The following is a 23,011-nucleotide window of genomic DNA, read 5'->3' on the forward strand; positions in this document are numbered from 1 at the left end:
GAATATTCAGAGAAAAATTCAAAAAAAAAAATATAAACTTTTAAGTTTGTATGGAAATTTTTGAAATTTGCAAAAATGGCTGTATCTTTCCTAAAACCAATCTCCCAAATTCGAATTTCACAATTTTGAGCCATTCTGGAGCCTCCAGCGCAATTTCCGATTTCTCCAGAAGACATGGAATAATCAATTTGGGCTGCTGAAAATCGACTTGTGGCTTATCCTCGACTTATTCAAAAGGTTTATCCACAGTTGAGCCGATTTCTAGGCGAACACCTGAAGTGCATTTTTTTTGACAAAAATATTCATAAGGGGAAAAAATCAAAAAATCTAAACTTTTCTGTTCATAACGGAATTTTTGAAATTCGCACGAACGGCTATTTCTTTCTTAAAAACCAATCTCCCATAGCACACTAGACAGCTAACAACCCATAATTTTCAAAACGAAACACTGAATGAATGATTTTTACGAAAATATTGAAATGAAGGAGAACCATCAACATCCACAGCATTCTTAGCAATTCCCAGTAAACTAAAAAAAAAAAATAATGAAAAAATAAAACGAACGACAATAAAAAGAATAACATGTAGGTAGATGCCTAGGTATTAGTCATTTTCGTCATTTTGTTTGTACGCGAGTTTGACACCGCGTTTTATTGCATTTTTATTACCCAATGTTCGCAACGTACACTGTACGTTGCGAACATTTTCTTGTGGCTAGTGTCTACAAACTTTTAGGATTAGTTATGAAAAATGTAGTCGGTGACTCGGTGTATAAAAAATTTGTGATGAATGAGCGATAGTGTGTACTTAATTACCAGAATAACATTTTCTGTTGGAAAAAAAAATGAAGACGATAAATTGAATAATATTTCACCCGTTTCTTGTAAAACTTTCCATAAAAAATTGAAAAATGGATTTTTGCTGATTTTTATCGCCAATTTTAACGAAGCGTAACTAATTCTCTTCCTTTGTTGATCCCAAGCCCCCTTCAAAATTGGTCAAATTGGAAAATTTCTGCAATTCTCATGTTCTAGTTCATGAAATTTGGCATAAAATGAACATTCGTTCATATTTATCACTCCTGAAAGGGGGTGAACTAAAATCATTGAATACAATTGGTTGGATAACGAGTATTTGAAAAGCTTAAAACGAGATCCAAAGCATGAAAAATATGTGCCAAAATTTAAAGCATATTGCTCGAAAAGACTACTTAACGAAATTTACGTGGAAGTTCTATTTTCTAAAAAAATAAAAATTTGAACCAAAACAGAAAAGATTGTTGGGAACGGGTTTTTCAAAATTTTAAATTACAACTCCGAGTTTGTTTTTAATTTTTGGAATTGAACTTACAAAAAAAGTACATTTGTAAATTTTTGCAACATGCTTTGAATCAAAATTTCAGGGAATTTAATGTCATATAAAATGACCGTGATCCATTTGCTGCAAATAGGTACCTACTCGTGATTATCGCTGCAACGCATTTCGAGAATTTTTAAAGAATTTTGAACTCTCGGTTGAGTCACGATTATTGAAATTTTTTTAAAAAGGTCATGCAATCTGTCAGAAGAGATTTAAATTTTGCGAAGAATTCCACTATTTCAACGAAAATACTTTTTGAACATTTTTTTTAGAATTTGAGCCCAAGATTGTGTCATAATTTCCAAGATTTTTGAAGAAAAAAAAACTTCATACCACGTATGAATGGCTTGGAATTTCGCAAGCGATTCAAATATTTTGAAGTAACCACTTTTTGAACATTTTTAAAGAATTTTGAGCGTAATAATAATTTTTGAGATTTTTGATATCTACCTGGTCGGGCAACCTACACATCTACATAAATTGATTAAAATTTTCAAAGGAATTCAAATGTTTTAATGAAGTTGTTTTTTGATCATTTTTGAATAATTTTGAGCCCAAAATTAGGTAGGTAATGATTTTTAAAAAGGTGTCGTGCGAGTGAAACCTATTTAAATGTGTTGAAATTTCGCGATAAATTCGAATACTTCGACAACAATGTGTTTTAAGAATCTTTGAAGAACTTCGAGCTTAAATTTGAGTTATAATTTTAAAATTTCTGAATAAATGCGATGCATCCTTTTCAAATAAGTGCTTGGTTTCGCAAGAAAATCGAATATTTCGACAAAAATAGTTTCTGAGAAATTTCGAACAACTTTGAGCCTAAAAATAAGTTACCTACGTGACTTTTAAGGTTTTTTAAAACTGGTCATGTAACCTATCTATATTGGTCAACATTTTGAACAAAATTCAAACATGTTGTAGTAATTTTTTTAGCAGTTTTGAAGAAAAAGAAGACCAAAATTTAGATCATGATTTTCAAATTTTTGAATTTTCAAAAGAAGTGCTGTGCTCCCTGACTGTTTTGAAATTTTGCGATAAATTCAAGTAAGTATATTTACTTATTTCCGCGATAACACTTTTTGAACATTTTTATAGAATTTTGAACCCAAGATTGGGTATGATTTTTGATTTTTTTGAATAAGCATCATGGGAACTATCCATACCTAAATGGGTTAAAATTTCGTGAAAAATTCAAAAATGGGTTTTTATTATTATTGAATTGTATTAATGTAAAAGTGATTTAAAATTTCGTGAGAAATAATAATGTTTCAACAAAAATATTTTTTGATCATTTTGGTGGTGATTTACAATTGGATTTTCGATTGGTAAAGCATTTTTGTGGTTGATTTTGAATGAATTTTTTTCGTGATGAATTCGAGTTGATTTTTTGCCTTGAATGAATGTTTTCTTGTTGATTTTAAATGAGTTTTTAAAAATTCAATTTTAATGAATTTTTTAATGATTTTGTTAAAGATGGTTACTTAATTTTCTGGTGGCGATTTCAATATTAATTCAGTTTACAATTTTTCACGATTTTGAATTGATTTGTTGTCGTAAAATATAGAAGTTTGGTATCAAAGAACCATGTTAAGTACCGAAGCAAAGTTCACCTTTATAAAAAAAAATAATAGAATTTCTTGAATTTTAGATTATTATAGCAATTACGTACTCGGCAAATTAGGCAAAATATGCATTTAAAACATTAAACTAATTACATCGTCAGATTCCCCATGTCAAAAACCCACATTTTTTATACCCCTTGCAGGGTCAATTAGTCGATTTGAGCTTGAAATTGTTTTTTTTTTTTCAAAGAGTCGCATCCTCGTTGAAATCACTTTTTACTTCCTAACAAATTTTGAAATTATACCAACCCTGCCAAATCTGTATATACTACATAGGTACACCTTTTGTCCGAGGTCAAAGACCAGACACCTTGGTACCTGCAGGGATTAGCGGTCTTTCCTTTTTTAAGAAGAACATGTGAATGCCTAGCAGTTTAGAACTGTGTAATACCTTTGATGAATGGGAAAAAAAGAAGAATGAAAAAAACTAAGATGTGAATTTTACTTTGATATTTAAAGAAAAAGCAAGAAACAGGCCATTTTTTGTTCTGTCTTCAGTTTTACTGCATCGAAAAATTCTTGGAATTGGTAACCGCCACATATTCAAGATACAAGTATAGTAGACAATAAAACTGTTCTCTATACCTACCCAACAAAGATATTTTGAAAAAAAGAGAGATTGTCTGACGTGTGCCGTCTATTGTACTCATATAACTACGTTCTACGTTGCTTAATGATGCTACATCCTGTAGGATGACTGGGAGAAGGGAACAGTATACTGATTCTTAGGTGCTAAACATTGGAGAACACGGTTGGATGTATGCTCCTTACTCGTATATGGAATGGTACTACACTGTTTAAAAAGTATACAGTACTTACTTGACGATTAAAGATGTAAGCAGGGGGTACAGCTTTGTGATTCGTTTACGTACTTATCACTTATGTACCTACGTTTTAAATAATTTTCTTCTTGGTGAAAAGCTAATTTCAGTACTTTAGGTCAGGTTACGTGAGTTATTGAGCATAGGTACCCCACACCTTTCAAAAATTCAACTACATATTTTATGAATTAATTGAAGCCAACGTACCTAATGTTGAATTATATTGAAAGAGAACTTTTACAACTCGTCAAATTCACCAGAGCTGACATTTCGCTCACTGAAAGAGCCCAGGACAAATATTTCAGACACGCCGAAGTTGATATTTTGATTGTTGGCGAATTTTCCTTTTTTTGGAGTCTTGGTTCAATCAAGTGAAATTCAGATAAGCTTAAGATGAAAGTATGCAAGTTAAACCCTTCTGTAGGCGCAAATCGGTCAAAAGTTCCGCAAAGGGATTTCCAGCGCACCCTGGTCGAAAGTACCGAATACATATGAATTGATATGAATTGAATCTGATTTTGAACACTTTCTGGCGCACCTTGGTCAAAAGTACCGAAAAATTGTAAATTAATAAATTCAAGTTGCATTTCACAAATTGAACTTGAATTTGATTTCAGTAAGCACTAGACACTATTCACTCGGGTAGGTAAAAAAAAATTGATTTTGGTATTTTAGACCGAGGTGAACCGAAAAAATTAATTTCGGTACTTATGACCAGGGTGCGCAGAAAAAGGTCGATTTCGGAACTTTCGACCAGGGTGCGCTGTAAAATATTCAAAATCAGAATTTCGGTACTTTTGACCAGGGTGCGCCAAAAATAGCATGCGACTGCTCGAGGGGGGTTGCTGATAGGTATCTCAATTGGAGTACATTGCAATCTTGACCTGGATTTGAAAGCCATTCAAAAATTTTTTCACTTCGGAGGTGTCCCTAGAGAGGAGACATAGTTCCTCGAAGAGGCAGCATTTTCAAAAAAAAAATTGTTTTTTCTGCTTTAAATCCTATTCAACCTCTACTTAGTTCCAAAAGATAGGTACCTACTTCTAGTATTGGAAATTTTGTGTTGATCTAAGCCATTGCCAACGAAATCCAAAATCACTTTTAGGGTTTTAGTGAGTGGTTAAAAATTTGCAAACCGCTTATTTTTTAGTGAATTCGTGTTTTGTAAATTGTTTTTTTATGTGCCAGCGTTTTTTTTTTTTTTGGCCAATGAAAAATATCGTGCTAATCAACGAAAAATATCCTATTTATCAATGAAAATTGAAAATTATCGGGCTAACACCTTTTTCAATTGTTGAAAAATGCTACCACCTAAACTACCGTTACTAAGCCACGTTTTATCGTTCAAATGGTTATCGTGCTAACCACCTTTTTTAACGTTCGATTACCATTATATTATTTTCCCGATTACAATATTAAATTTCAGTTGAAATCCACTCACAAGGGAACCTCTTCAGGTGTCCGCCTCCGATTTGAACGGGACCGCGATTTTTGGAAAGATCATGTTCTAAAACCCCCAAATCCAAATTTTCAGCTGCCCAAGTTCATTTTTCGATTTTTGGGGAGTTTTTGAAAATCCAAAATTGACTAAGTATTTTGGTGATTTATGTTTTTTTAAAAAAAGTACGTTCTTGATCAGTAAAACTGTTCAAAATAAGTCCTAAAACTGATAATAACCCACCAAATCCAAATTTCGCCATTTCCAGCCATTCTGGAGCCTCCAGCGCGATTTTTCAATTTCTCCAGAAGTTTGAATTTGCTCCAGAAGGCGTGATTATGAAGTTGGGCAGCTAAAAATCGAGTTGTGTGTTATACTCGACCTCTTTAACGAATTTATCCACATTTTAGCAGATTCTGGAACGGACACCTCAAGAGTGGTTTTTTTACCAGTTTTTTTCATAATACTTAAGAAATCCAAAAAATCAAAATTTCACCGTTTGCGAGGAAATTTTCGAATCGAAATCCAAAATCTCTTTTAGGGTTTTACTGATGTGAGTGATCAAGAATTTGCATAAGTTACCTACCGTTTATTTTTGATTGAATACATTACATTAATCGTGTCAAAATATCGACAGATGTCATTTTGAAAACAGAAGAAAATTAATGTGTTTTTTGAAACGCAGTGGTGATCACTTTTTGCATTGGCAATTTCAATAAATCGAGAAAAATGACTGAAAAGTTATCACAATTTTCGATTTTTATGTGAGTCTTCGACTGAGACTAGGAGTTGAAAAAAGACTCAATGACTCAAATGTGCCAAACAGGACTTTCAGTCTTCTCTATTTGCTCAAATCGTAAAATTAAGAAACATTTCTAACCTGATGGCGCGCAGACATGAAATTTGACCTAAAATTAATATGCACATCGATGTTATTATGGTTTTCGTGACGTGGGTTTCAAATACGAGTAGGTACGTTGTAAAATATAGGTACGCAAATAATGCGGAGGGAGTGGCAGAGGGAAATAAAAAGCGGTGAAATCGTGATGAAAAGCTCCCTCTTCCCGGTTTGCTCAATTGTAAAATTGACCACATATTTGAAACCAACGTCCCCCAAAAATATGATTTCGATATATAAATCGATTTCACGTCTAAATTTAATACCTTTACACACCTCTATTCCATTTCACTCATTTAAATTTTACCAAAAAAAAAAAAAATTGAAGCCGCATCAAAGTTTAAGGACATGGGAATTTGTACCTAATTCAGTATGCATCATCCGATTATTCAACCAAGAGAAAGTGCTAATTGATGGCTGCAATGAGTTCCAAACAACCAATATACTTATCATACTTGATCCGTAGTATTTGAAATCGTCTCCAAAACCTCGTCCGAACAAAGGTAAAACATAATACCTATGTAAGTCAAAAAATCTGTATTTTTTTGGGATTGTTGAGAAAAAACTTCAAATCCTTAGTAGGAAAATCTCAAATTTGAGACACTCCTACACGTCAGATCCTGAAAATAATGATTTTTTTGAATTCAGCAGGGTTGAATTAAGCATTGTCGATTGTAAATATCGCGTTCACCGGGGATTTTGTCTTTGTGATCCGAAAGATCACCAGTGTAACTGTTATTCGTCCGATTGCTTCGGATCAGTTTTGCACCATCAAATCAATGAATCATTATGGTACATTAGCATGAAAAATTGTGAAAAAAAATTCTCTTAAAAAATCAAAAACTGCTGTACTACCATGTAGAAAAAAATCGTTTACAAAAACAAAAAAGGTAACTTTATTAAGAATTAAAATATATAAAATATTTAACAAAAATGAACATGGGTTCTATAACTTCAAATCAAAAGAATAACAAACATCATAGCTGTAATAACTAATAACATAAGGTGAATGAACTTGTTAGTAAATATTTTTCTATCGAAAAAAGTGTACAAACGAGGAGTCTCGATATTCTTTAGCCATTCTTGAAATGTTGTAATAAATGTCCCAAATTCGAAATGACCATTTTTGGGGCTCCTGGGGTAACCAAAGTTGTGAATGAAAAAATAATGTTAGGAACCACTGAGTATTATTTTCAAAACCTTTTTTAGTGTAATACCTGTTTGAACTCGATAAATGTTATGGAAGGTGATTTACCTATTTTCAACTCTCGGGACAGAAATTGGAGAGTTTAGATTCTTGGAAAATTTTAGAACCACCATATTTTGAACTGACCCCTTTGAACCCTGCTAAAAAGATTTTTACAGTACATTAGAATGTGAAAGACCTCTATCCTACCAAATTTCCAGCTCGATAAAATTTTCCGCTGGTACCCACTCAAAAATCCATGCATATGTTCTCAGATAAATTGAATAACACCAGGCAACTGCATATTTGTGTTCCGGTTGAAAATAACTTAATCGATACTTTGGACCCTAAAACAAAGAACAGAGCGAGTTTTTTAAATTTGAGTTGTTTTTGTGGTTAGTTGAGATGATCAAAGTTGCCCTGCTTCAAGAGTTTGTAGCGACATCAGTATTGTTTTGCGAAAAAAAGGTCATTTTCAAATTCTACGCACTTTTTTAAGTAAACTAGGTACTTTCTCCGATTTTTGATTTTTCAAATTTCAAGCGTATACGGAAGATTTTTATTTGTATAATAATTTAAAACTCAAAGCGCGCGACGCTGAAGTTAGTCCACCACGTAATCGACTCCTGGCGCAGAACTGAGTTCACCTAAAGTTCAAATTGAATTTATCATATTTAGAAAAATTAGTCTTATGCGCTTGAAACTTGGAAAATCAAAAATCGGGGAAAATGGTTTACTTTAAAAAGTGCGTAGAATTCGAAAATGACCTTGGTTTTTTTCGCAAAACAATACGGATGTCACTACAAATGCTTGAAATAGGGCGAAAACTGTCATTTTTAATTTTGCAACTTTGACTATCTCTCCTGACCACAAAAACAACTCAAATTTTAAAAAACTCACTCTGTTTTTTGTTTTAGGGTCAAAACTAATAAAACTATTGATTAAGCCCATTTTCAACCCAAACACAAAAAAGAAGTCGAAAAAAGTTCCCTACCTAGTGTAATTTGCATTTGAAACACACCAGCAAGTGCTCGATAATTTTTCATTTAATTTTTCCTGTAACTTTCATAATTGAGCTTTTTTGGGTCTAATTTTAAAAATTGAGTTCGTTGAAAAAAAAAATCGTTAAATTCACGTCTTCAGAATTTTACTCAAAAAAGCTCAATTATTATAAGTATGAAACTTACAGGAAAAATTGGAAAATCGGATTTTTGAGTTCCAGGGGAAAATTTTTTTGAGCTCAAAGTTGGTAAAATGAAAGTCTTTCAGGTACTAATAAACTGTAAAAAGCTTTTTAGCAGGATTCAAAGGGGTAGGTTCAAAATGGTGGTTCCAAAATTTTCCAAAAATTAACCCCCCCTCCCATTTCTGCCGCCCTAAGGTCGATAGAAGGAAAATTACCTAGCATAACGTTTATCGAATTCAAACAGATATTTTACGTTGAAAAAGTTTCTGAGAAAAATACTCAATGGTTCCTAAAATAATTTTTTATTTTTATTCACAACTTTGGGAACTCCTAGAGCCGAAAGAAATGGCCATTTTCGTATTTGGGTAATTTTTTTACAACATTTCAAGAGTGGTCGATCGAGTCGATAATTTTCAGGTGTCAAAAAATGGCCTTATTTTGAGACTTCTCCTTTGGATGTAATGTGGCTGAATAATATGTACATACATAGGTATTTATAAGTTTAGCTAAATATTTACAATTTTTACAACCACAGGAGGAATTGTGGTGCTTATTGTATTTTTTTAAAATTTAAGAATAAACGATAACAAATCACGAAATAATAACAAAATATAAATCTGATAACGAAATAAATTATAGAATTTTGCAACAAAAACAAAACTTCAAACATTCACCAAAAATTGAGTCGTTTTGAGCAGCTAATGATTGGAGGACTTTTTTTTTGAGATCCTCTTTTCACAACTTCAACTTTCATTCCAATCAGAGATTATCATCGTGGGGGGCTATCTTGTGAGATTAGGCTTCTTCATCGTCATTCAATTGACTTTCAACAATGGTTCTGTAGATTTGTTCTCGAAGTTCTACTGTTGAAAATTCATCTGAAACAGAATTGTTATTAAGCAACTGTTTCACAAAATAACAAACATATACACCACAGCTTTTACCATCTTTTTGTAAGGCATGTTTAGGTTGAATTAGATCCCTAATTTTGAAGGAAGGAAATTTTCGCTTTAAAATTTCTTTCCACAAACCTACAATATATTTTATTGATGAATCATTAACATTATCGGCATTATTCGAATCAAACAATAAAATTGCTATATCCCTTTTCAAAACATTAATGTAAAAAACAAGAAGTGCCCAATGATTGCCATTCAAATTGAAAGGCATAAATAATTTTTGCAAAGCACGATTGTCAAGAAAAGCCCAACTTTTTTCGGATACATTGCCTTCATTTTCACGCAGATAATTATAAAATGCTGTATCCAAGACATGCACATAGGGATGTGGAGAGCACAGTATACTCAAATAGGCATCAATGATGCTGTCGAACAACCAACCTACTCGAAAATCCTCATCATGTTCTTCACACAAATTACGTTCTGCAGGTGGTAGATCATTTTCTATGGATTTCAAATAAAGTAAGGATATATTATAAGGGCCTACATTGAAGATAGTTTTAGTGAGTTCATTTTCACTATGAATTGCTGGTGTAAATGTTGATGGAAAGGAACCTGAATATTGTAATTTCTTGCGTGGTATTTTACGATTTTTTACAGTTTGATGAAGTTGGGCATTTTGTGTTTGCAATTTTGAATTGGGAGAGATTTTGGAAGGTACAGTAAGCTTTGGAGGAGAAATTACATCTGAAGATTTAGAAGCGTCAATAATATCGTTAGCAATTCTTAAATTTTTATACACTTGTTGCTGATCAAGAACATCTAGTTTTTCCAAAACATCCATATGTAGAGTTAAACGTTGCATTTCAGTGAAAGTCTTATTCGCTGTATTTTCAACTCGAATATTTTCATCGCAAGTCCTCCTTTCTCGAAAATGTTCAATTTTAAAATTACTCAAACCAGCATGGAAATTTCGAGAAGAATCTTTTGAAAAAATATGAATCTTGTGAATGTGCTTACATAGACCACAAATATGGGGACAACTACATTGATACAAATGGGCACATAAATCATTGCAAGGAACACGAGTACACTTTATAGAACAATGATCAGGAATAGAACATTGATTTCGAAGTTTCTCAACTTCATAAAAAACACTACAGTCACGCTGTGAACGAATTTTCCATGAAAACTCATTAATCATAGTAATGACATCACTATCTGAAATTTCAACTCCTAAATTATGAGTATTATCATCACCCAGCTTATCATAGATTGTTGGCATACCCACTTCCTTTTTGTAAAAATTTTGCAGGTATTTATTTGCCTCAATAGCAAGCAGTGTATCCAGCAAATCATCTAATCGTCTGTTTGGACAGCGTTTAAACCAGTGTGTTTTTAATTCATTATGATAAGCTTCAACTAACATATTAGTATCAGTTTTAAAGTGCCAAAAAGTTCTGTAACAAAAGGCCCATTTTTTCACTCTCTCTTCATTTGAATAATATTTCTCGTAGTATTCTGCAAATGCTTTTGTGTGTCTACTTTGGGAGTATTTTTCAATAAACGATTTTTGAAATTTCTTAAACTGATCTCTTCTCCGGAGAAGCAATAATTTTTTCAAATCTTTGTATACCAGCTCTCTCACAATTTGATTTTTAATTTTGACCCCCAGTTGTTTTGTCCAAGCTCGTTCTATGTGCCATTTACATAACAAATGTCTGAGCTTCTTGTTTCCCTTCCCAAAAACATCCATGGCAGCTTTATATAATGCTGGATCATCGTCTGTCATAATATAGGAAACTGAGAGATCTGGATGTTGAGTCATAATATTTGAGAAAAGGGATCTCAGCACTTCATAGGTCATCGAATTTGTAATAAAGTGCCCTACAGGATACCCTCTTCCAAAACAATCAGAAATTACCAAATTTACCAAATAAAATTTATATTGATTTGTGCAATGAGTAGCATCAATGCACAAAACTCTATCCCCACTTCCCTCCTTTAATTGCAAATATTGTCTATCCCTTTGAATACCCAATGCAAATAAAGTATTTGCATCAGCAGTTTCATCCAGATCACGGTTCCCTATATTTGTTTGAAGGCCTTGAGGTTTATATACTAAAACTTTTTCTTTATTTTTGTGCACCCAGTACGCTACAGCAGTTGCATCATCAGTATGCAAGCTTTGTGACTTTTTCAATTCATATGACCAAGAACTAATCTGCTTTGAAGTTGCAAATATTGTGTGTTTCTTTTTACCCTCATATGATTCTTTTTCACCCTGATTTTCTTGGCAATATTTCAAAATTTTCTTTGGATCCATCCCACGTGCTAAATATAGCTTTATTTTTCTTTTGAATTTTCTAGGAAAACGATTCCATTTAACATTTTCGAATGATACTTTATGATTATGATGAGTTTTCACATATCTCACCTGCACGTTATCTTTAGTTACATGCACAAACATACGAGATGGGCAAAAAGCATGTGGCACATAGCCCACTTTTTTACGCCTACTTGTTTTACATTTAAAAGGCGTATAGAACCTAGCAGCATCGAACTGACAGGCATAATAAATATATTTTTTATTTTTGTGAAATTTTGCACTCCTATTAATGGCATACATATAGGTGTCTACTTGCTCATCATCTTTCCAATTGTTGAATTCCGAAATATTCGAAAATGAAAGAGATATGATGTCATTTTCAACCAAATGATCTCTATTTAAATGCTTAAGTAATGAGGAGTAAGTTTTAAATTTAGAAATGCACCCATGCTTTAAGCAGGGCAGATTTGTTTTAATTTGATTTTTATTACAAATTTTGAAATGTTTTGTAAAAGATCTTTGAGAGGAATAAACAACACGACAATCCGGACATCGCCTCATTATTTTTGTATGGTAGCAGTGATCTTTATAAACTGCTTCCAATGTACGCTTAATTTTGGGACAATATCTTTTGTTATGGATATAATTTGCTTTACGGTTTAGCATGTTTTTTCCACAAAAGTCACAAAGTTTGGGATACATTGTTTTTTTAATGCTGGGATTCGACTCAGATTTTTTGTAAATGGGGGATTCACTTAGATCAACAACACAATTAATTATATCTTTAGCATCAGTTTTAGGACTAAGCAAATTATTTGGCTCCAAAGGACACTTTTTTTTATGCTTATAAGCGTTTTCTTTAGTAGTAATCAATTTATCACAATTTTCACAATTTTTAGGGTAAATTTTTTGTGTAGTTTTAATCTTATTACTGCCAATGCTGACATTACTATCATTTTTAGCAGTTGTTTTAGGACCAAGCAAATTATTTGGCTCCAAAGGACACTTTTTTTTATGCTTATAAGCGTTTCCTTTAGTGGTAATCAATTTATCGCAATTTTTACATTTTTTAGGGTACATTTTTTTAGGGGGAGATTTTATTGATGTATTATTATGCTCTTTTGAGTCAGATGCTGCTAGAGTCGTTTTTTTTTCACAGACACCACTGACACCAGTCTCATTACAAGCTCCACCAACACCACCATTAATTCCCCCAGCAGAATACACATAGCATTTACTGTTACATGGTCTTATCTCACTTTTTTCATGACTAATCTGAGAACTACCACCTCCACCTTGTTTTCGCTTTCCTTTGATAAATCTAATTTTACCACAGCTTCCTTGTGCACCTTTCCTCCTCTCACCAATATACTTCTCTCCACTACCCTTCCTTTCAGTACCACTATTATCACAATCTCGTCTTCTCCTTTTTTTGCCGCATTTCTCACGTATAATATCTTCCCCTTGTGAACTTTTACCACTCTCATGTGCACGCTTCTCTCTGCTACTCTCCTGACCTCTGCCACTTCCTTGTGTGCCTCTGACCTCACCACCACCCATTTTTCTTTCACTTTTTTTACCATTGCTGTGACCTCTTGTACTCATATTCTCACTACCCACGCATACACCTTCAACACCTCTCTTTCCACTTTCACTTACGACCTCTTTGCCACCCTTTTTTCTTTCACTTTTTTTACCATTGCTGCTACTTCTTGTACTCGTATGTCTCTCGCTACCAACACATACACCTTCAACACCTCTGTTTCCACTTTCACTTACGACTTCTTTGTCACCCTTTTTTCTTTCACTTTTTTTACCATTGCTGCTACCTCTTGTACTCACACGTCTCTCACTACTCAGGCATACGCCTTCAACACCTCTATTTCCATTTTCACTTACATCGTCACCTCGCATACCTCCAACATCCTCAGTTCCCTTTCCATCGCCACTACACCCAGTTCCAAAATGCTTCTCGTCTGTAATTCTCTGTTCACTTTTTACATCAGCAGTACCTCTTTCACCTCTGATTTCATTTTCACTTTTGCTGCTGCTCCTGTTAACATCATTTTCATAAATTTTCTTGAAAAAATGCATGCTGGTGTTATTTACAACTTCATCATGCTTATTGATTAATGTACCCGAATGTAACAATACTTCCTTTATGTTTTCTTCTAAGACCTGAACTCCGGGATGCGAAAGGTGAAGGCCATCTATGGATAACAGCTGTCCATTTGGATCACCATTCGGCAATGTGAACGAAGCCCAATTGTTCAGGAAAAATACATTCCTGAGGAACAAAAATGGAAAATAAATCAAATCAAGAATGTATTTCATATCTAATTTTTAATTAAACAGCTACAATTCCGATGAAAAGAAGAACATTAGGAATTTAATCAAGTCCAAAATACCCATGCGCGATTAACCGTAAAAAAATTCAAGAGACATACGAGTAGTGTGCCAAGAGTATTTCCAGGTAAAATAGGTAAAATGCCCTCTGTCCTCGAATTTTTGAAATTTTTATGAAACATTCATTGTTGGGTAATATACCTTTAAAAAAATGTTACAGAGCCAAAAAATCCCCCTCCCCTCTTGCCCAAAATGACGAATATACGTTTTTTGCGGGAAAAAAATCACACTTCAACAATTTTTGAATTAAACATTTTTAAATTCACCCAAAATATATGACGAGTCGTAGCAACGTGAATTTGTTCAGAATTACTGCCCCCCCCCCGTTTGGAGATATTGATAAAGAAATTTGAAACTGCCATACCTCCGAACGTAATACCTAATTATGGTACGCAAAACTTTATTTCTTTCAAAAATATATCTGCATGAGTACTACATATAATTGGTATTTTTCCCTCAATTTTTGTTTCAAATTTCGAAAATGGTGAAAATTTAGGACAAACCCGAGGTCCCGGAGGGGCTGGGTGACAGTAAAACGAAATCTGACGTCATATTCGTATTCAGGAGGTTTGGTTCATATGAAAACGACGCCAATGATGTAAAAGTAGTTGTATTTCAAGAATAATGAAAATTGAGGAGGGAGCTGAGGCTCTGGCAGGGCTGTGTAAGTGTAAAACAAAATCTGACGCAATATTTGTGCTCAGGGGGTTCGGATCATATGAAAACGACATGAATATCAACACAGCAAATTTATTTTAAAAATTGTAAAAATTGAGTTCGGTGTGAAGGCTCTGGAGGGGGGTAGATGAGTGTGGCAGACAATCTGACAACATATTCGTGTCCAGCGGTATCGAATCATGCGAAAACGACACCCTACTCATGAATAGTTATTTCTCCCAAAATTCCCATTTTACCCCCTTTATGACACATTTTTCCAATTTTTCACCACGGCGCACCTAGGAGTCAAAAATTCATCCAGAAAACATTGCTAGAAAATGATAAACTCGTTAAATAGGTCGAGTGTAATATACAACTCGATTTTTAGCTGCCCAATTTCATATTCACGCCTTTTGGAGCAAATTCAAAATTCTGGAGAAATTTGGAAAATCGCACTGGAGGCTCCAGAACACCTGGAAATTGAGAAATTTGGTTTTTGGGCGTTAGTTTTGGACAAAATACAGCGATTCGCGCAAATTTCGAAAACTTCCTCACAAACTGTTATCCTTTGATTTTTTGGGTTTTTCAATTTTGAAAAAAGCTGGTCAAAAAACCACTTCTGAGATTTCACTTTCAAAATCGGCTCAAATGTAGATAAACTCGTTAAACAGGTCGAGTGTAATATACAACTCGATTTTTAGCTGCCCAACTTCATATGCACGCCTTCTGGAGCAAATTCAAAATTCTGGATAAATTGAAACCTCGCGCTGGAGGCTCCAGAATGGCTGGAAATGGTAAAATTTGAATTCGGGAGATTAATATTAGTTTTGGAACTTAATTTGATCATTTTTACTCATTAAGTACGTAAGTACTTTTTTTAGAAAAACATAAATCGCCAAAAACAGTCAATTTTGAATTTTCAAAAATCGAAAAATGAAGTTAGGCAGCTGAAAATTTGGTTTTGGGGGTTTTAGACTACGCTCTTTCCAAAAATCGCGGTCCCGTTCAAGTCGGATTGTTACACCTCAAGAGGTTCCCTTGTGAGGAAATATTTTGGATCGCTGCAGTGGTGCCAATACTTTAAATTTCAAAAAATCGAGAAAAATCACCAAAAAACAAATTTTTTTGATTTTTTGAAGTTGGCAATGATGACGAAAAAATTGGCACCACATACGTTCCAAAATCCCATCACTTTTCGACATTTTTTTTCAAACTAAAATTTCAATTTTTGGGCTACTGACGTTCAGAATTAAATTTTAAATATTCGGCATCTCGCCACATTATGAGTAGGTGCCTTGTGTCTACATAATATTGAAAATATTTTTAGTTTAATTTGTTTTTAAAATTTATGTATAAGGCCATTGTACTTGTAAGTTGTGATAGGTAGTTTAGACTTTGTGTAAGAAAGGGATACCATGGGTAAATTCAATTGCGTAGGTAAGTATGTGTTAGTTGGCTGTTTAGAATAGATACCTATTACCTATGTAACTACAACGTGCTTAAAATTGAAAAATTTGCAATTCGTGTAAAAAAAATACTTAAATAATGCGTACCTCTCGCTGTCTGCGATATCTTTCAGTAGACAATTGGTATTAGCCGCTTTCTTATTGAGGTTGTCCCAATCCGTTTCCTTGTAGTGGTTCTGAGAACGAGGAATGATTCCGGATATAACAATACAGCTATTTGTATTGATTTTCCGGATTCTCCGAATAAGTCCCATATACTTTCGTTGCACCGAATCAGGAGAATCAAACTTACATGGTATGTGATTTGTCCCTAAATGTATGACAACAGTGTCATAATTGGGGAGCGACGCCCAAAATTCTTCTGGAATGGTGTTTAGCTTCATTCCACTTTTCCAGCATTTTGAAATATAAGATGGAATGAAGCTTACAAACTTTAATTGCGAGTCACCCAACAATAGATCTGTAAAAAAAAAAAAACACGGCCTAAGTACTCGTAAGTACAATTAACTTAAGAAAAATTTAAAAAAAAATTGGAGCCTAACAATTTTTAATGTGCAGGACAATGCTGAATACCACTTCTTTCACGGAGCTTAAAATTTTACATTTTTACATATTTTTTCTCTCTACTTGCTGCAGTTTACAGTGCAAACTATAAACCAGAAGCAGTGCTGTATAGAAACCAGGCACGAAGCAAAGGGAGAGGGGCTAGAGGACAGACTGCCCCCTGGGTTCTGTGAAAGTTGGGAACAGTTGGAAAATAGTGAGAAATTTAAGAAAGTTGGGAAAATATGTACAAAAATTCCAATCCAACAATATTTTACTTTCAGAGTATTTCAAAAATTCAAATTTTTTACAGTTAGGTATCTTATGTTGATTTATCTAGGCAATCACTATATAATATATATATTTTAATTTTTCGTCAAAATCACTGATCTATTCTCAAAATTTTCATTTTTTTTCAAAAGCTTTTCCCCTCGCTTTGCTTAGGCTAAATTGTTATTATTTTTCGCATCAAAATAAGGTTACTGCTGTTTTGCTTTTTGAAATTACAAATTTTGAAAGGCTTTTGTCCGAGTTGCTTTTCTTTTTGATGCTTAAAATTTCAAAAAACTACCTATTGATACACTTTTTAAAATGTTGAGATCTGAAAAAAAGAATTTTCAAGTTAAATTTGATGTTTTTCTACTTTCCGAAATATGTACCAATTTTTCAAAGCTTTTGCTCTCGCTGCGCTCCGGCCAATTCGGTTCTCTTTTTAGTTTTTTTCACGCTTAAAATTTCAAGAAACTGCTGATAAAATTTTTAAAAATTTTAGATCAGAAAAAACGAATTTCTATAATAAATTTGATGTTGTCGCATCGCTCAGGTCAATTTGGTTCTTTTGTACGGGTATAATTTCATGTCAATTCGACCAACGTTTTTGAGTCATGTCTTTCGATTTCGCTCAATTTTTGTTTAAAATATCTACCCATCCAATCAAAAATGTGACGTCATATTCGTGTTCAGCGTCACCATCACCAAAACATACTATTTCATGTGTCGCACAAATAAAACCATTTTTTGAACTTTCACCCCATTTGAGGAGGTGCTGGGGGTCGTGGCTGGGGCCCAACAAAAAATATGACTTCATATTCGTGTTTAGCGTTGCCAAAAACATACAATTCGATATATCACATGCACCAGATTTCTTTTTGAAAGTTTCGCCCAAATTTGGGTGGAGGGGGTGCTCCCCACCATTGAAAGATCCCATCTCGAAAATTGAATACTTCGAAAAAGCATCAAAAGGTACATCTATGGAAATTTTTTCAGAATTTTAAATGGTAGCTCCCACTTACAGAGCCATTTTAAATTGAACTTACAATTTGAAAGTTCAACTTTCAACTGTTGAAAATTTCTAAACGCTCAAAAAATTTAGAATGCAATGCCCTTTTGAAATGCGAATTCAGTTTTGATCAAAGTATCGTAGCTTTGAAAGAATGCGCTGCTGAAGTTGAGTACCTCGAGACAATGTGAAAATAATGGAAGCCCCCCCCCCGCCTCATGAGGAAGCTGCCAGCAGGGACCAAAATAATTGCGGGTTTCTAATTTTATCACTTCGTTTGGGCCTGTCAAAATACTGCTTTTAAAAATTTCAAGAATATGAAAATTTAGCAGAAAAATTTCAGAAATACTCATAATACCTACTCAAAGTAAGTACATGAAAAATTCGAATTTTCCATTTTTTTCTGAATTAGCTTTTCAAAATTTTTTGATGGCTTCATGTTCAGCACGTTAAAATTTTGATTATTGTCGGCAAAATGTCCTGATACAACCCCGCCCCCTCACTACGTGTATCTAAAACACCCACTTTTTTCATCAAACTTGGAAATTTTCAGTCGAATCAGTTGGAAATTTTTAGTAAAATCAGTTGGGAGTTAAATGTTTTTGTTCTCCCCCCCCCCACCTTAGCAAAATATCTTCGCTAGTCCCTAGTAAAAACTGAAAACCGTGGGCAGTTTTCGCGAGAAAAAAAATTAAATTTTCAGTGATTCAACTTCTGGGCCATTTCAAAATAAATTAGGGCGCAACATAAAACAATTTTGAAAGTATCAACACGCAACCTATAAACCAATGTGAATTTAAACTTCGCGGGAGGGAAGAAATAAAATTCATTTTATTTAATTTTTTCATCAGTTTTGAAAAGTCTTAACAAGGTTTAAATTTAAAAAATTGCTAAATTAGTATGCGACTTATCAATAAGTTGAAATTTCGCGAAAAATCCTTATTAGGTGTATTTTAATTGAGTCAGCCTGGATTCTAACCCTCAAAAATATCATTCAGTAAAAAAAATTGGGGAAGTGAAATATTTTACATGGAAAATAGGAGAACAGAGGAGCTCTGGCTAAAAATGCAATTTATCCAGCGCGCTGAGCTCGTTTATTTTCGAAATTGGGAGTCAAATGGGACAGATTTTGGGTCCGTAAATCATCCGCGGGAAGTGTGGAAAAATAAAATTCTTGGGTAGTGTTGGTATCGTAGATAAGAAATATGCAATTTCCCCACCCTCAGGCGCTTATTTCAGGCTCACGCCTTTTAAAAATTTAGACTTACAAAGGAAATTCATTAAAATACGAGAAATTTACTCTTTTGGGTGAAATTTTATGTACTCTAATGAAGGCATAGGTAAATCCTAAATCGTCAATATGGGTACCGTTTTCATATGAAACGACCCTGCTAATGACGAATATGAAGTCAGATTTGAAACTGCACTACTCAGCACCTACCTAGTGTGAAGAGATAATACTTAAGTACATGTGAAACTGTAATGAAAAATTGAAGAAATAGTTGGTACTCTCTAAATTTGAAACAGTGAAATTTCACTGCTTAGCAGTCACGACATTTTGGCTTCTTAAAAGCAGTAGTTTTTTACTGCAAAACAGTAAAAAATTTACTGAATTAATCAGTAAAAATGATTTTTACTGACCAATTTAGTTGATTTTTCACTGTTTTGCAGTAAAAAACTACTGCTTTTAAGAAGCCAAAATGTCGTGACTGCTAAGCAGTGAAATTTCACTGTTTCAAATTTAGAGAGTAAGTAATAGGATCTAAATTATACACCTCTCGATCAAGTTGTTGAAAGCGATTTTATGATTGATTCTCATTCTGGACTATTACAAAAAAATTTTACCACGATGCCCATTTTTCATCTCCTCCACCCTTTTCCGAGGTACCTCCACTCAATATTAGAAATATGCGTATCGTATTTCCTATGGCTTATACTTACATACAAAAAAAAATTCCAATAAAAAATATTCCTGAATAACATTTTTGTCTATAATTTCGGTTCGTATCAAATTTTCATTTGACGCAACCGTTGGGAAATTCAAAAAATAATTAAAATTCTTGCTTTCTTGCTTTTTACGAAAGGTTTTGGAAATAGGTATGTAGAGCAAATTTTATCTTAGGTGATAAAATGTATTTCAGAATAAAGTTCTTGTTCGAACGTGTCGTATACCGGCAATTTTTTTCTCCCTACCGCATCCATGTGGACTCACAATCAGCCACCCCTTCCAAAAAAAAAAAAAAAATAGAAAATAAAAATTATTGTTTCCATCAAAGAAATTTAAAAAAAATAGTTGTTCAAATTTGAAAGAATATAGGTACATGTTTTGAAAAATTATTGACATTTTAAAATGTTAAACAACTGAGACAAGTTTCACGGACAAATTTCTAGAATTTATCTATACACGCGAGAAGTTGAAATTTGAAAAAAAAAATGGAATTAAATCATCACTCACGCACTACAAAAAATGAAGTTTTTTTCGAAACGATTAGGTACCTATACCTTCGAATTTGAGAATGGGAGACGAAAACAAATTGATGAAAATTTGCTATAAAATTTTATCGCCTGAAAAGAAACAACCCTTTTTTAAAATTTTTTTGATAAAAACAAGATTTGTATTCAATTTTTTTAGAGAGGGGGATAAGGCTGGGTTTACTTGGATGCGGTAGGCCTAGAGGGTAGAGCAAGAAAAATTGTCGGTAAGTACATATGTATACAAAAACATTTTGTTACCTATGATAAATTTTGTTCTACATACTTTTAAAACCTTTCGTAAAAACCGAGAGAACAAGAATTTCAATAACTTTTTTGAATTTGAGATAAATTTTTCGATTTTGATGGAAAACGGTTGCGTCAAATGAACATTTTGTACGAACTGAAATTAAATTATAGACAAAATGTTGTTACTCTATAGAATATTTTTTATTGGGAAATTTGTTTTCGTATACTTAACCCATAGGAAAGACGATACGCACGTTTCTAATAGTGGGAGGTGGTACCTCGGAAAAGAGAGGAGGAGAGGAAAAAAGAGCCGAGAAAGAGAATCAATCATAATCGCTTTCAACATTTTGATCAAGGGGTGTACAATTGAGATCCTACCGGGGGTGAGCCTAAAACAAACGCCTGGGGGTGAAAATAGAAATTGAATATTTCTTATCTACGATAACCAACACTACCCACAAATTCGATTTCCCCATACTTCCCACGCATGATTTACGGACCCAAAATCTGCCACATTTGGCCCCCAATTCCGAAAATAAGCAAGTCCAATGCGCTGGGTAAATTGCATTTACAGACAGAGCTAGTCGTAAGCCTATTTTCTATGAATAACATTTCGTATCCACGATTTGTTTAACAAAATCGTTTTAGAATCCAGTGTAATTGTACTCATGCTAAAATATCACAATTGTAACAAAATAAATACGGTATTGATAATATAAGCATTTTTGTTGATTCGAAATTTTAAGGTATACACATTAATAAATCTCATATCAATTTACTTAGTAGTTTTTCAAAAATTTATGAACTTTTGAGCCAAACATTTTTTCTATACGTACATATAATTGGACAAAAATGTAAAATCACTTGTATTTTCGTTTTTATCGTTAAATTTTAACGCACATTCACAGGTTTCGTGTTGATTGTTCAATTTTTTTTTTTTTTTTTTAATTAAATGAAATTTAGAGCCCTGATTTTTTGGTAACTGGCGAAGAAAGACAAATCACTGGCAATTTTGTTTTTCTCGAGAAAATTTAATTCACAAGTAGAGTGTTGATTTGTCACTTTTCTTGTTCTACAAATGAGATTTTGGGCCCCAAATTTTTGGGAAGTGGTCAAAAAATTAAATCACGAACATTCATTGTTTTTATCGCTAAATTTTAACCCACATTCACAGGGTTCTTGTTGATTGTTCAATTTTTTTTCAATTACTTAGATGACATTTCGAGCCCTGATTTTTTGGTAACTGGCGAAGAAAGAAAAATCACTGGCAATTTTGTTTTTCTCGGGAAATTTTAATTCACAATTAGTCGAGTGCTGATTTTTCAATTTTATTTGAAAATGAGATTTTAGGCCACGATTTTTTTCGAAGTGGTCACAATTAAGTAAATCACTAATAGGTACATACATTCGTTTTTATCGCGGAAAAAGTTGATGAAATTTTGGTTCCAAAATTCATTACAATAGTATACCTTAGAAAGGATTATTAATTATTATGATAGGTACTTACTCATATCGAAGGTGCCACACTACCACAGACAGGAACAAAATTTCAAACTTCCACGGACAGGAACAAAATTTAAAAAAATTTATAATCTTCTCACAAAACACGATCTTTTTATATTTTAAAAAATTTATATTTTTCACACAAAACACACTCTTTTTATGTATAAGTTCTTGTACACGTTTAGCTGATTAATGTGCTTAATACATAAAAATTTCACTCAAAGTGCATTAATATTGTAATTAACTTTAAACATAATATTTTTTTAAATAAGGTATTGAATTGAATAAAATAATTGAAATATCGATCTCTCAAAGAGGATCAACAGGTGATCTGTTCATGCACCTGCATACGTATGGTATACAACCGCGATCACAGCCCGTAGTGTCCAGCTCCAGTGCAGTAAACTTGTTAAACCCGCAAAGAGAAAAACGAGGGAATTTGTTTAATTTCATACATCGAACACGCACTGTCAGGGAGAATTCAGGGCGCGCTCTTCAGTATAGAAGGGACATATAGCGATGTTCTGTTATCAAGTCACCGTCGCAGGTCACCGGGTCTTTCGAGAGACTCAGTAAAAAGCATACGGTATCGATACTTCTGAAAATATCATGATACGTATCGATAAATATCATGATACTTTTGTTTGTTTATTTAGCTTAAAAAGTTGGCTGAAATGCCAAAACTTTCACAGATAAAA

General features: G+C 33.4%; 1 protein-coding gene across 2 annotated transcripts; it reads right to left on the reverse strand.

Annotated features, from left to right (window-relative positions):
- Window positions 1-7,010: 7,010 nt before the first annotated feature.
- On the reverse strand, window positions 7,011-22,889 carry LOC135835309 (uncharacterized). Of its 2 annotated transcripts, XM_065349497.1 has the most exons (4): window positions 22,318-22,889; window positions 16,560-16,727; window positions 16,355-16,443; window positions 7,011-14,025 (listed from the first exon to the last, which is right to left on the reverse strand). In XM_065349497.1, exon 4 carries the CDS (start codon window positions 13,830-13,832, stop codon window positions 9,306-9,308), a length of 4,527 nt encoding a protein of 1,508 aa, XP_065205569.1. In that variant the 5' UTR covers window positions 13,833-14,025; window positions 16,355-16,443; window positions 16,560-16,727; window positions 22,318-22,889; the 3' UTR covers window positions 7,011-9,305. The 2 variants fall into 2 exon arrangements, with proteins under 2 accessions (XP_065205569.1, XP_065205568.1); XM_065349496.1 differs by having other exon boundaries at window positions 16,355-16,727.
- Between the last annotated feature and the right edge of the window lie 122 nt (window positions 22,890-23,011).

Source organism: Planococcus citri, chromosome 2 (genome assembly GCF_950023065.1).
Source record: "Planococcus citri chromosome 2, ihPlaCitr1.1, whole genome shotgun sequence".
Classification (NCBI taxonomy): Eukaryota; Metazoa; Arthropoda; class Insecta; order Hemiptera; family Pseudococcidae; genus Planococcus; species Planococcus citri.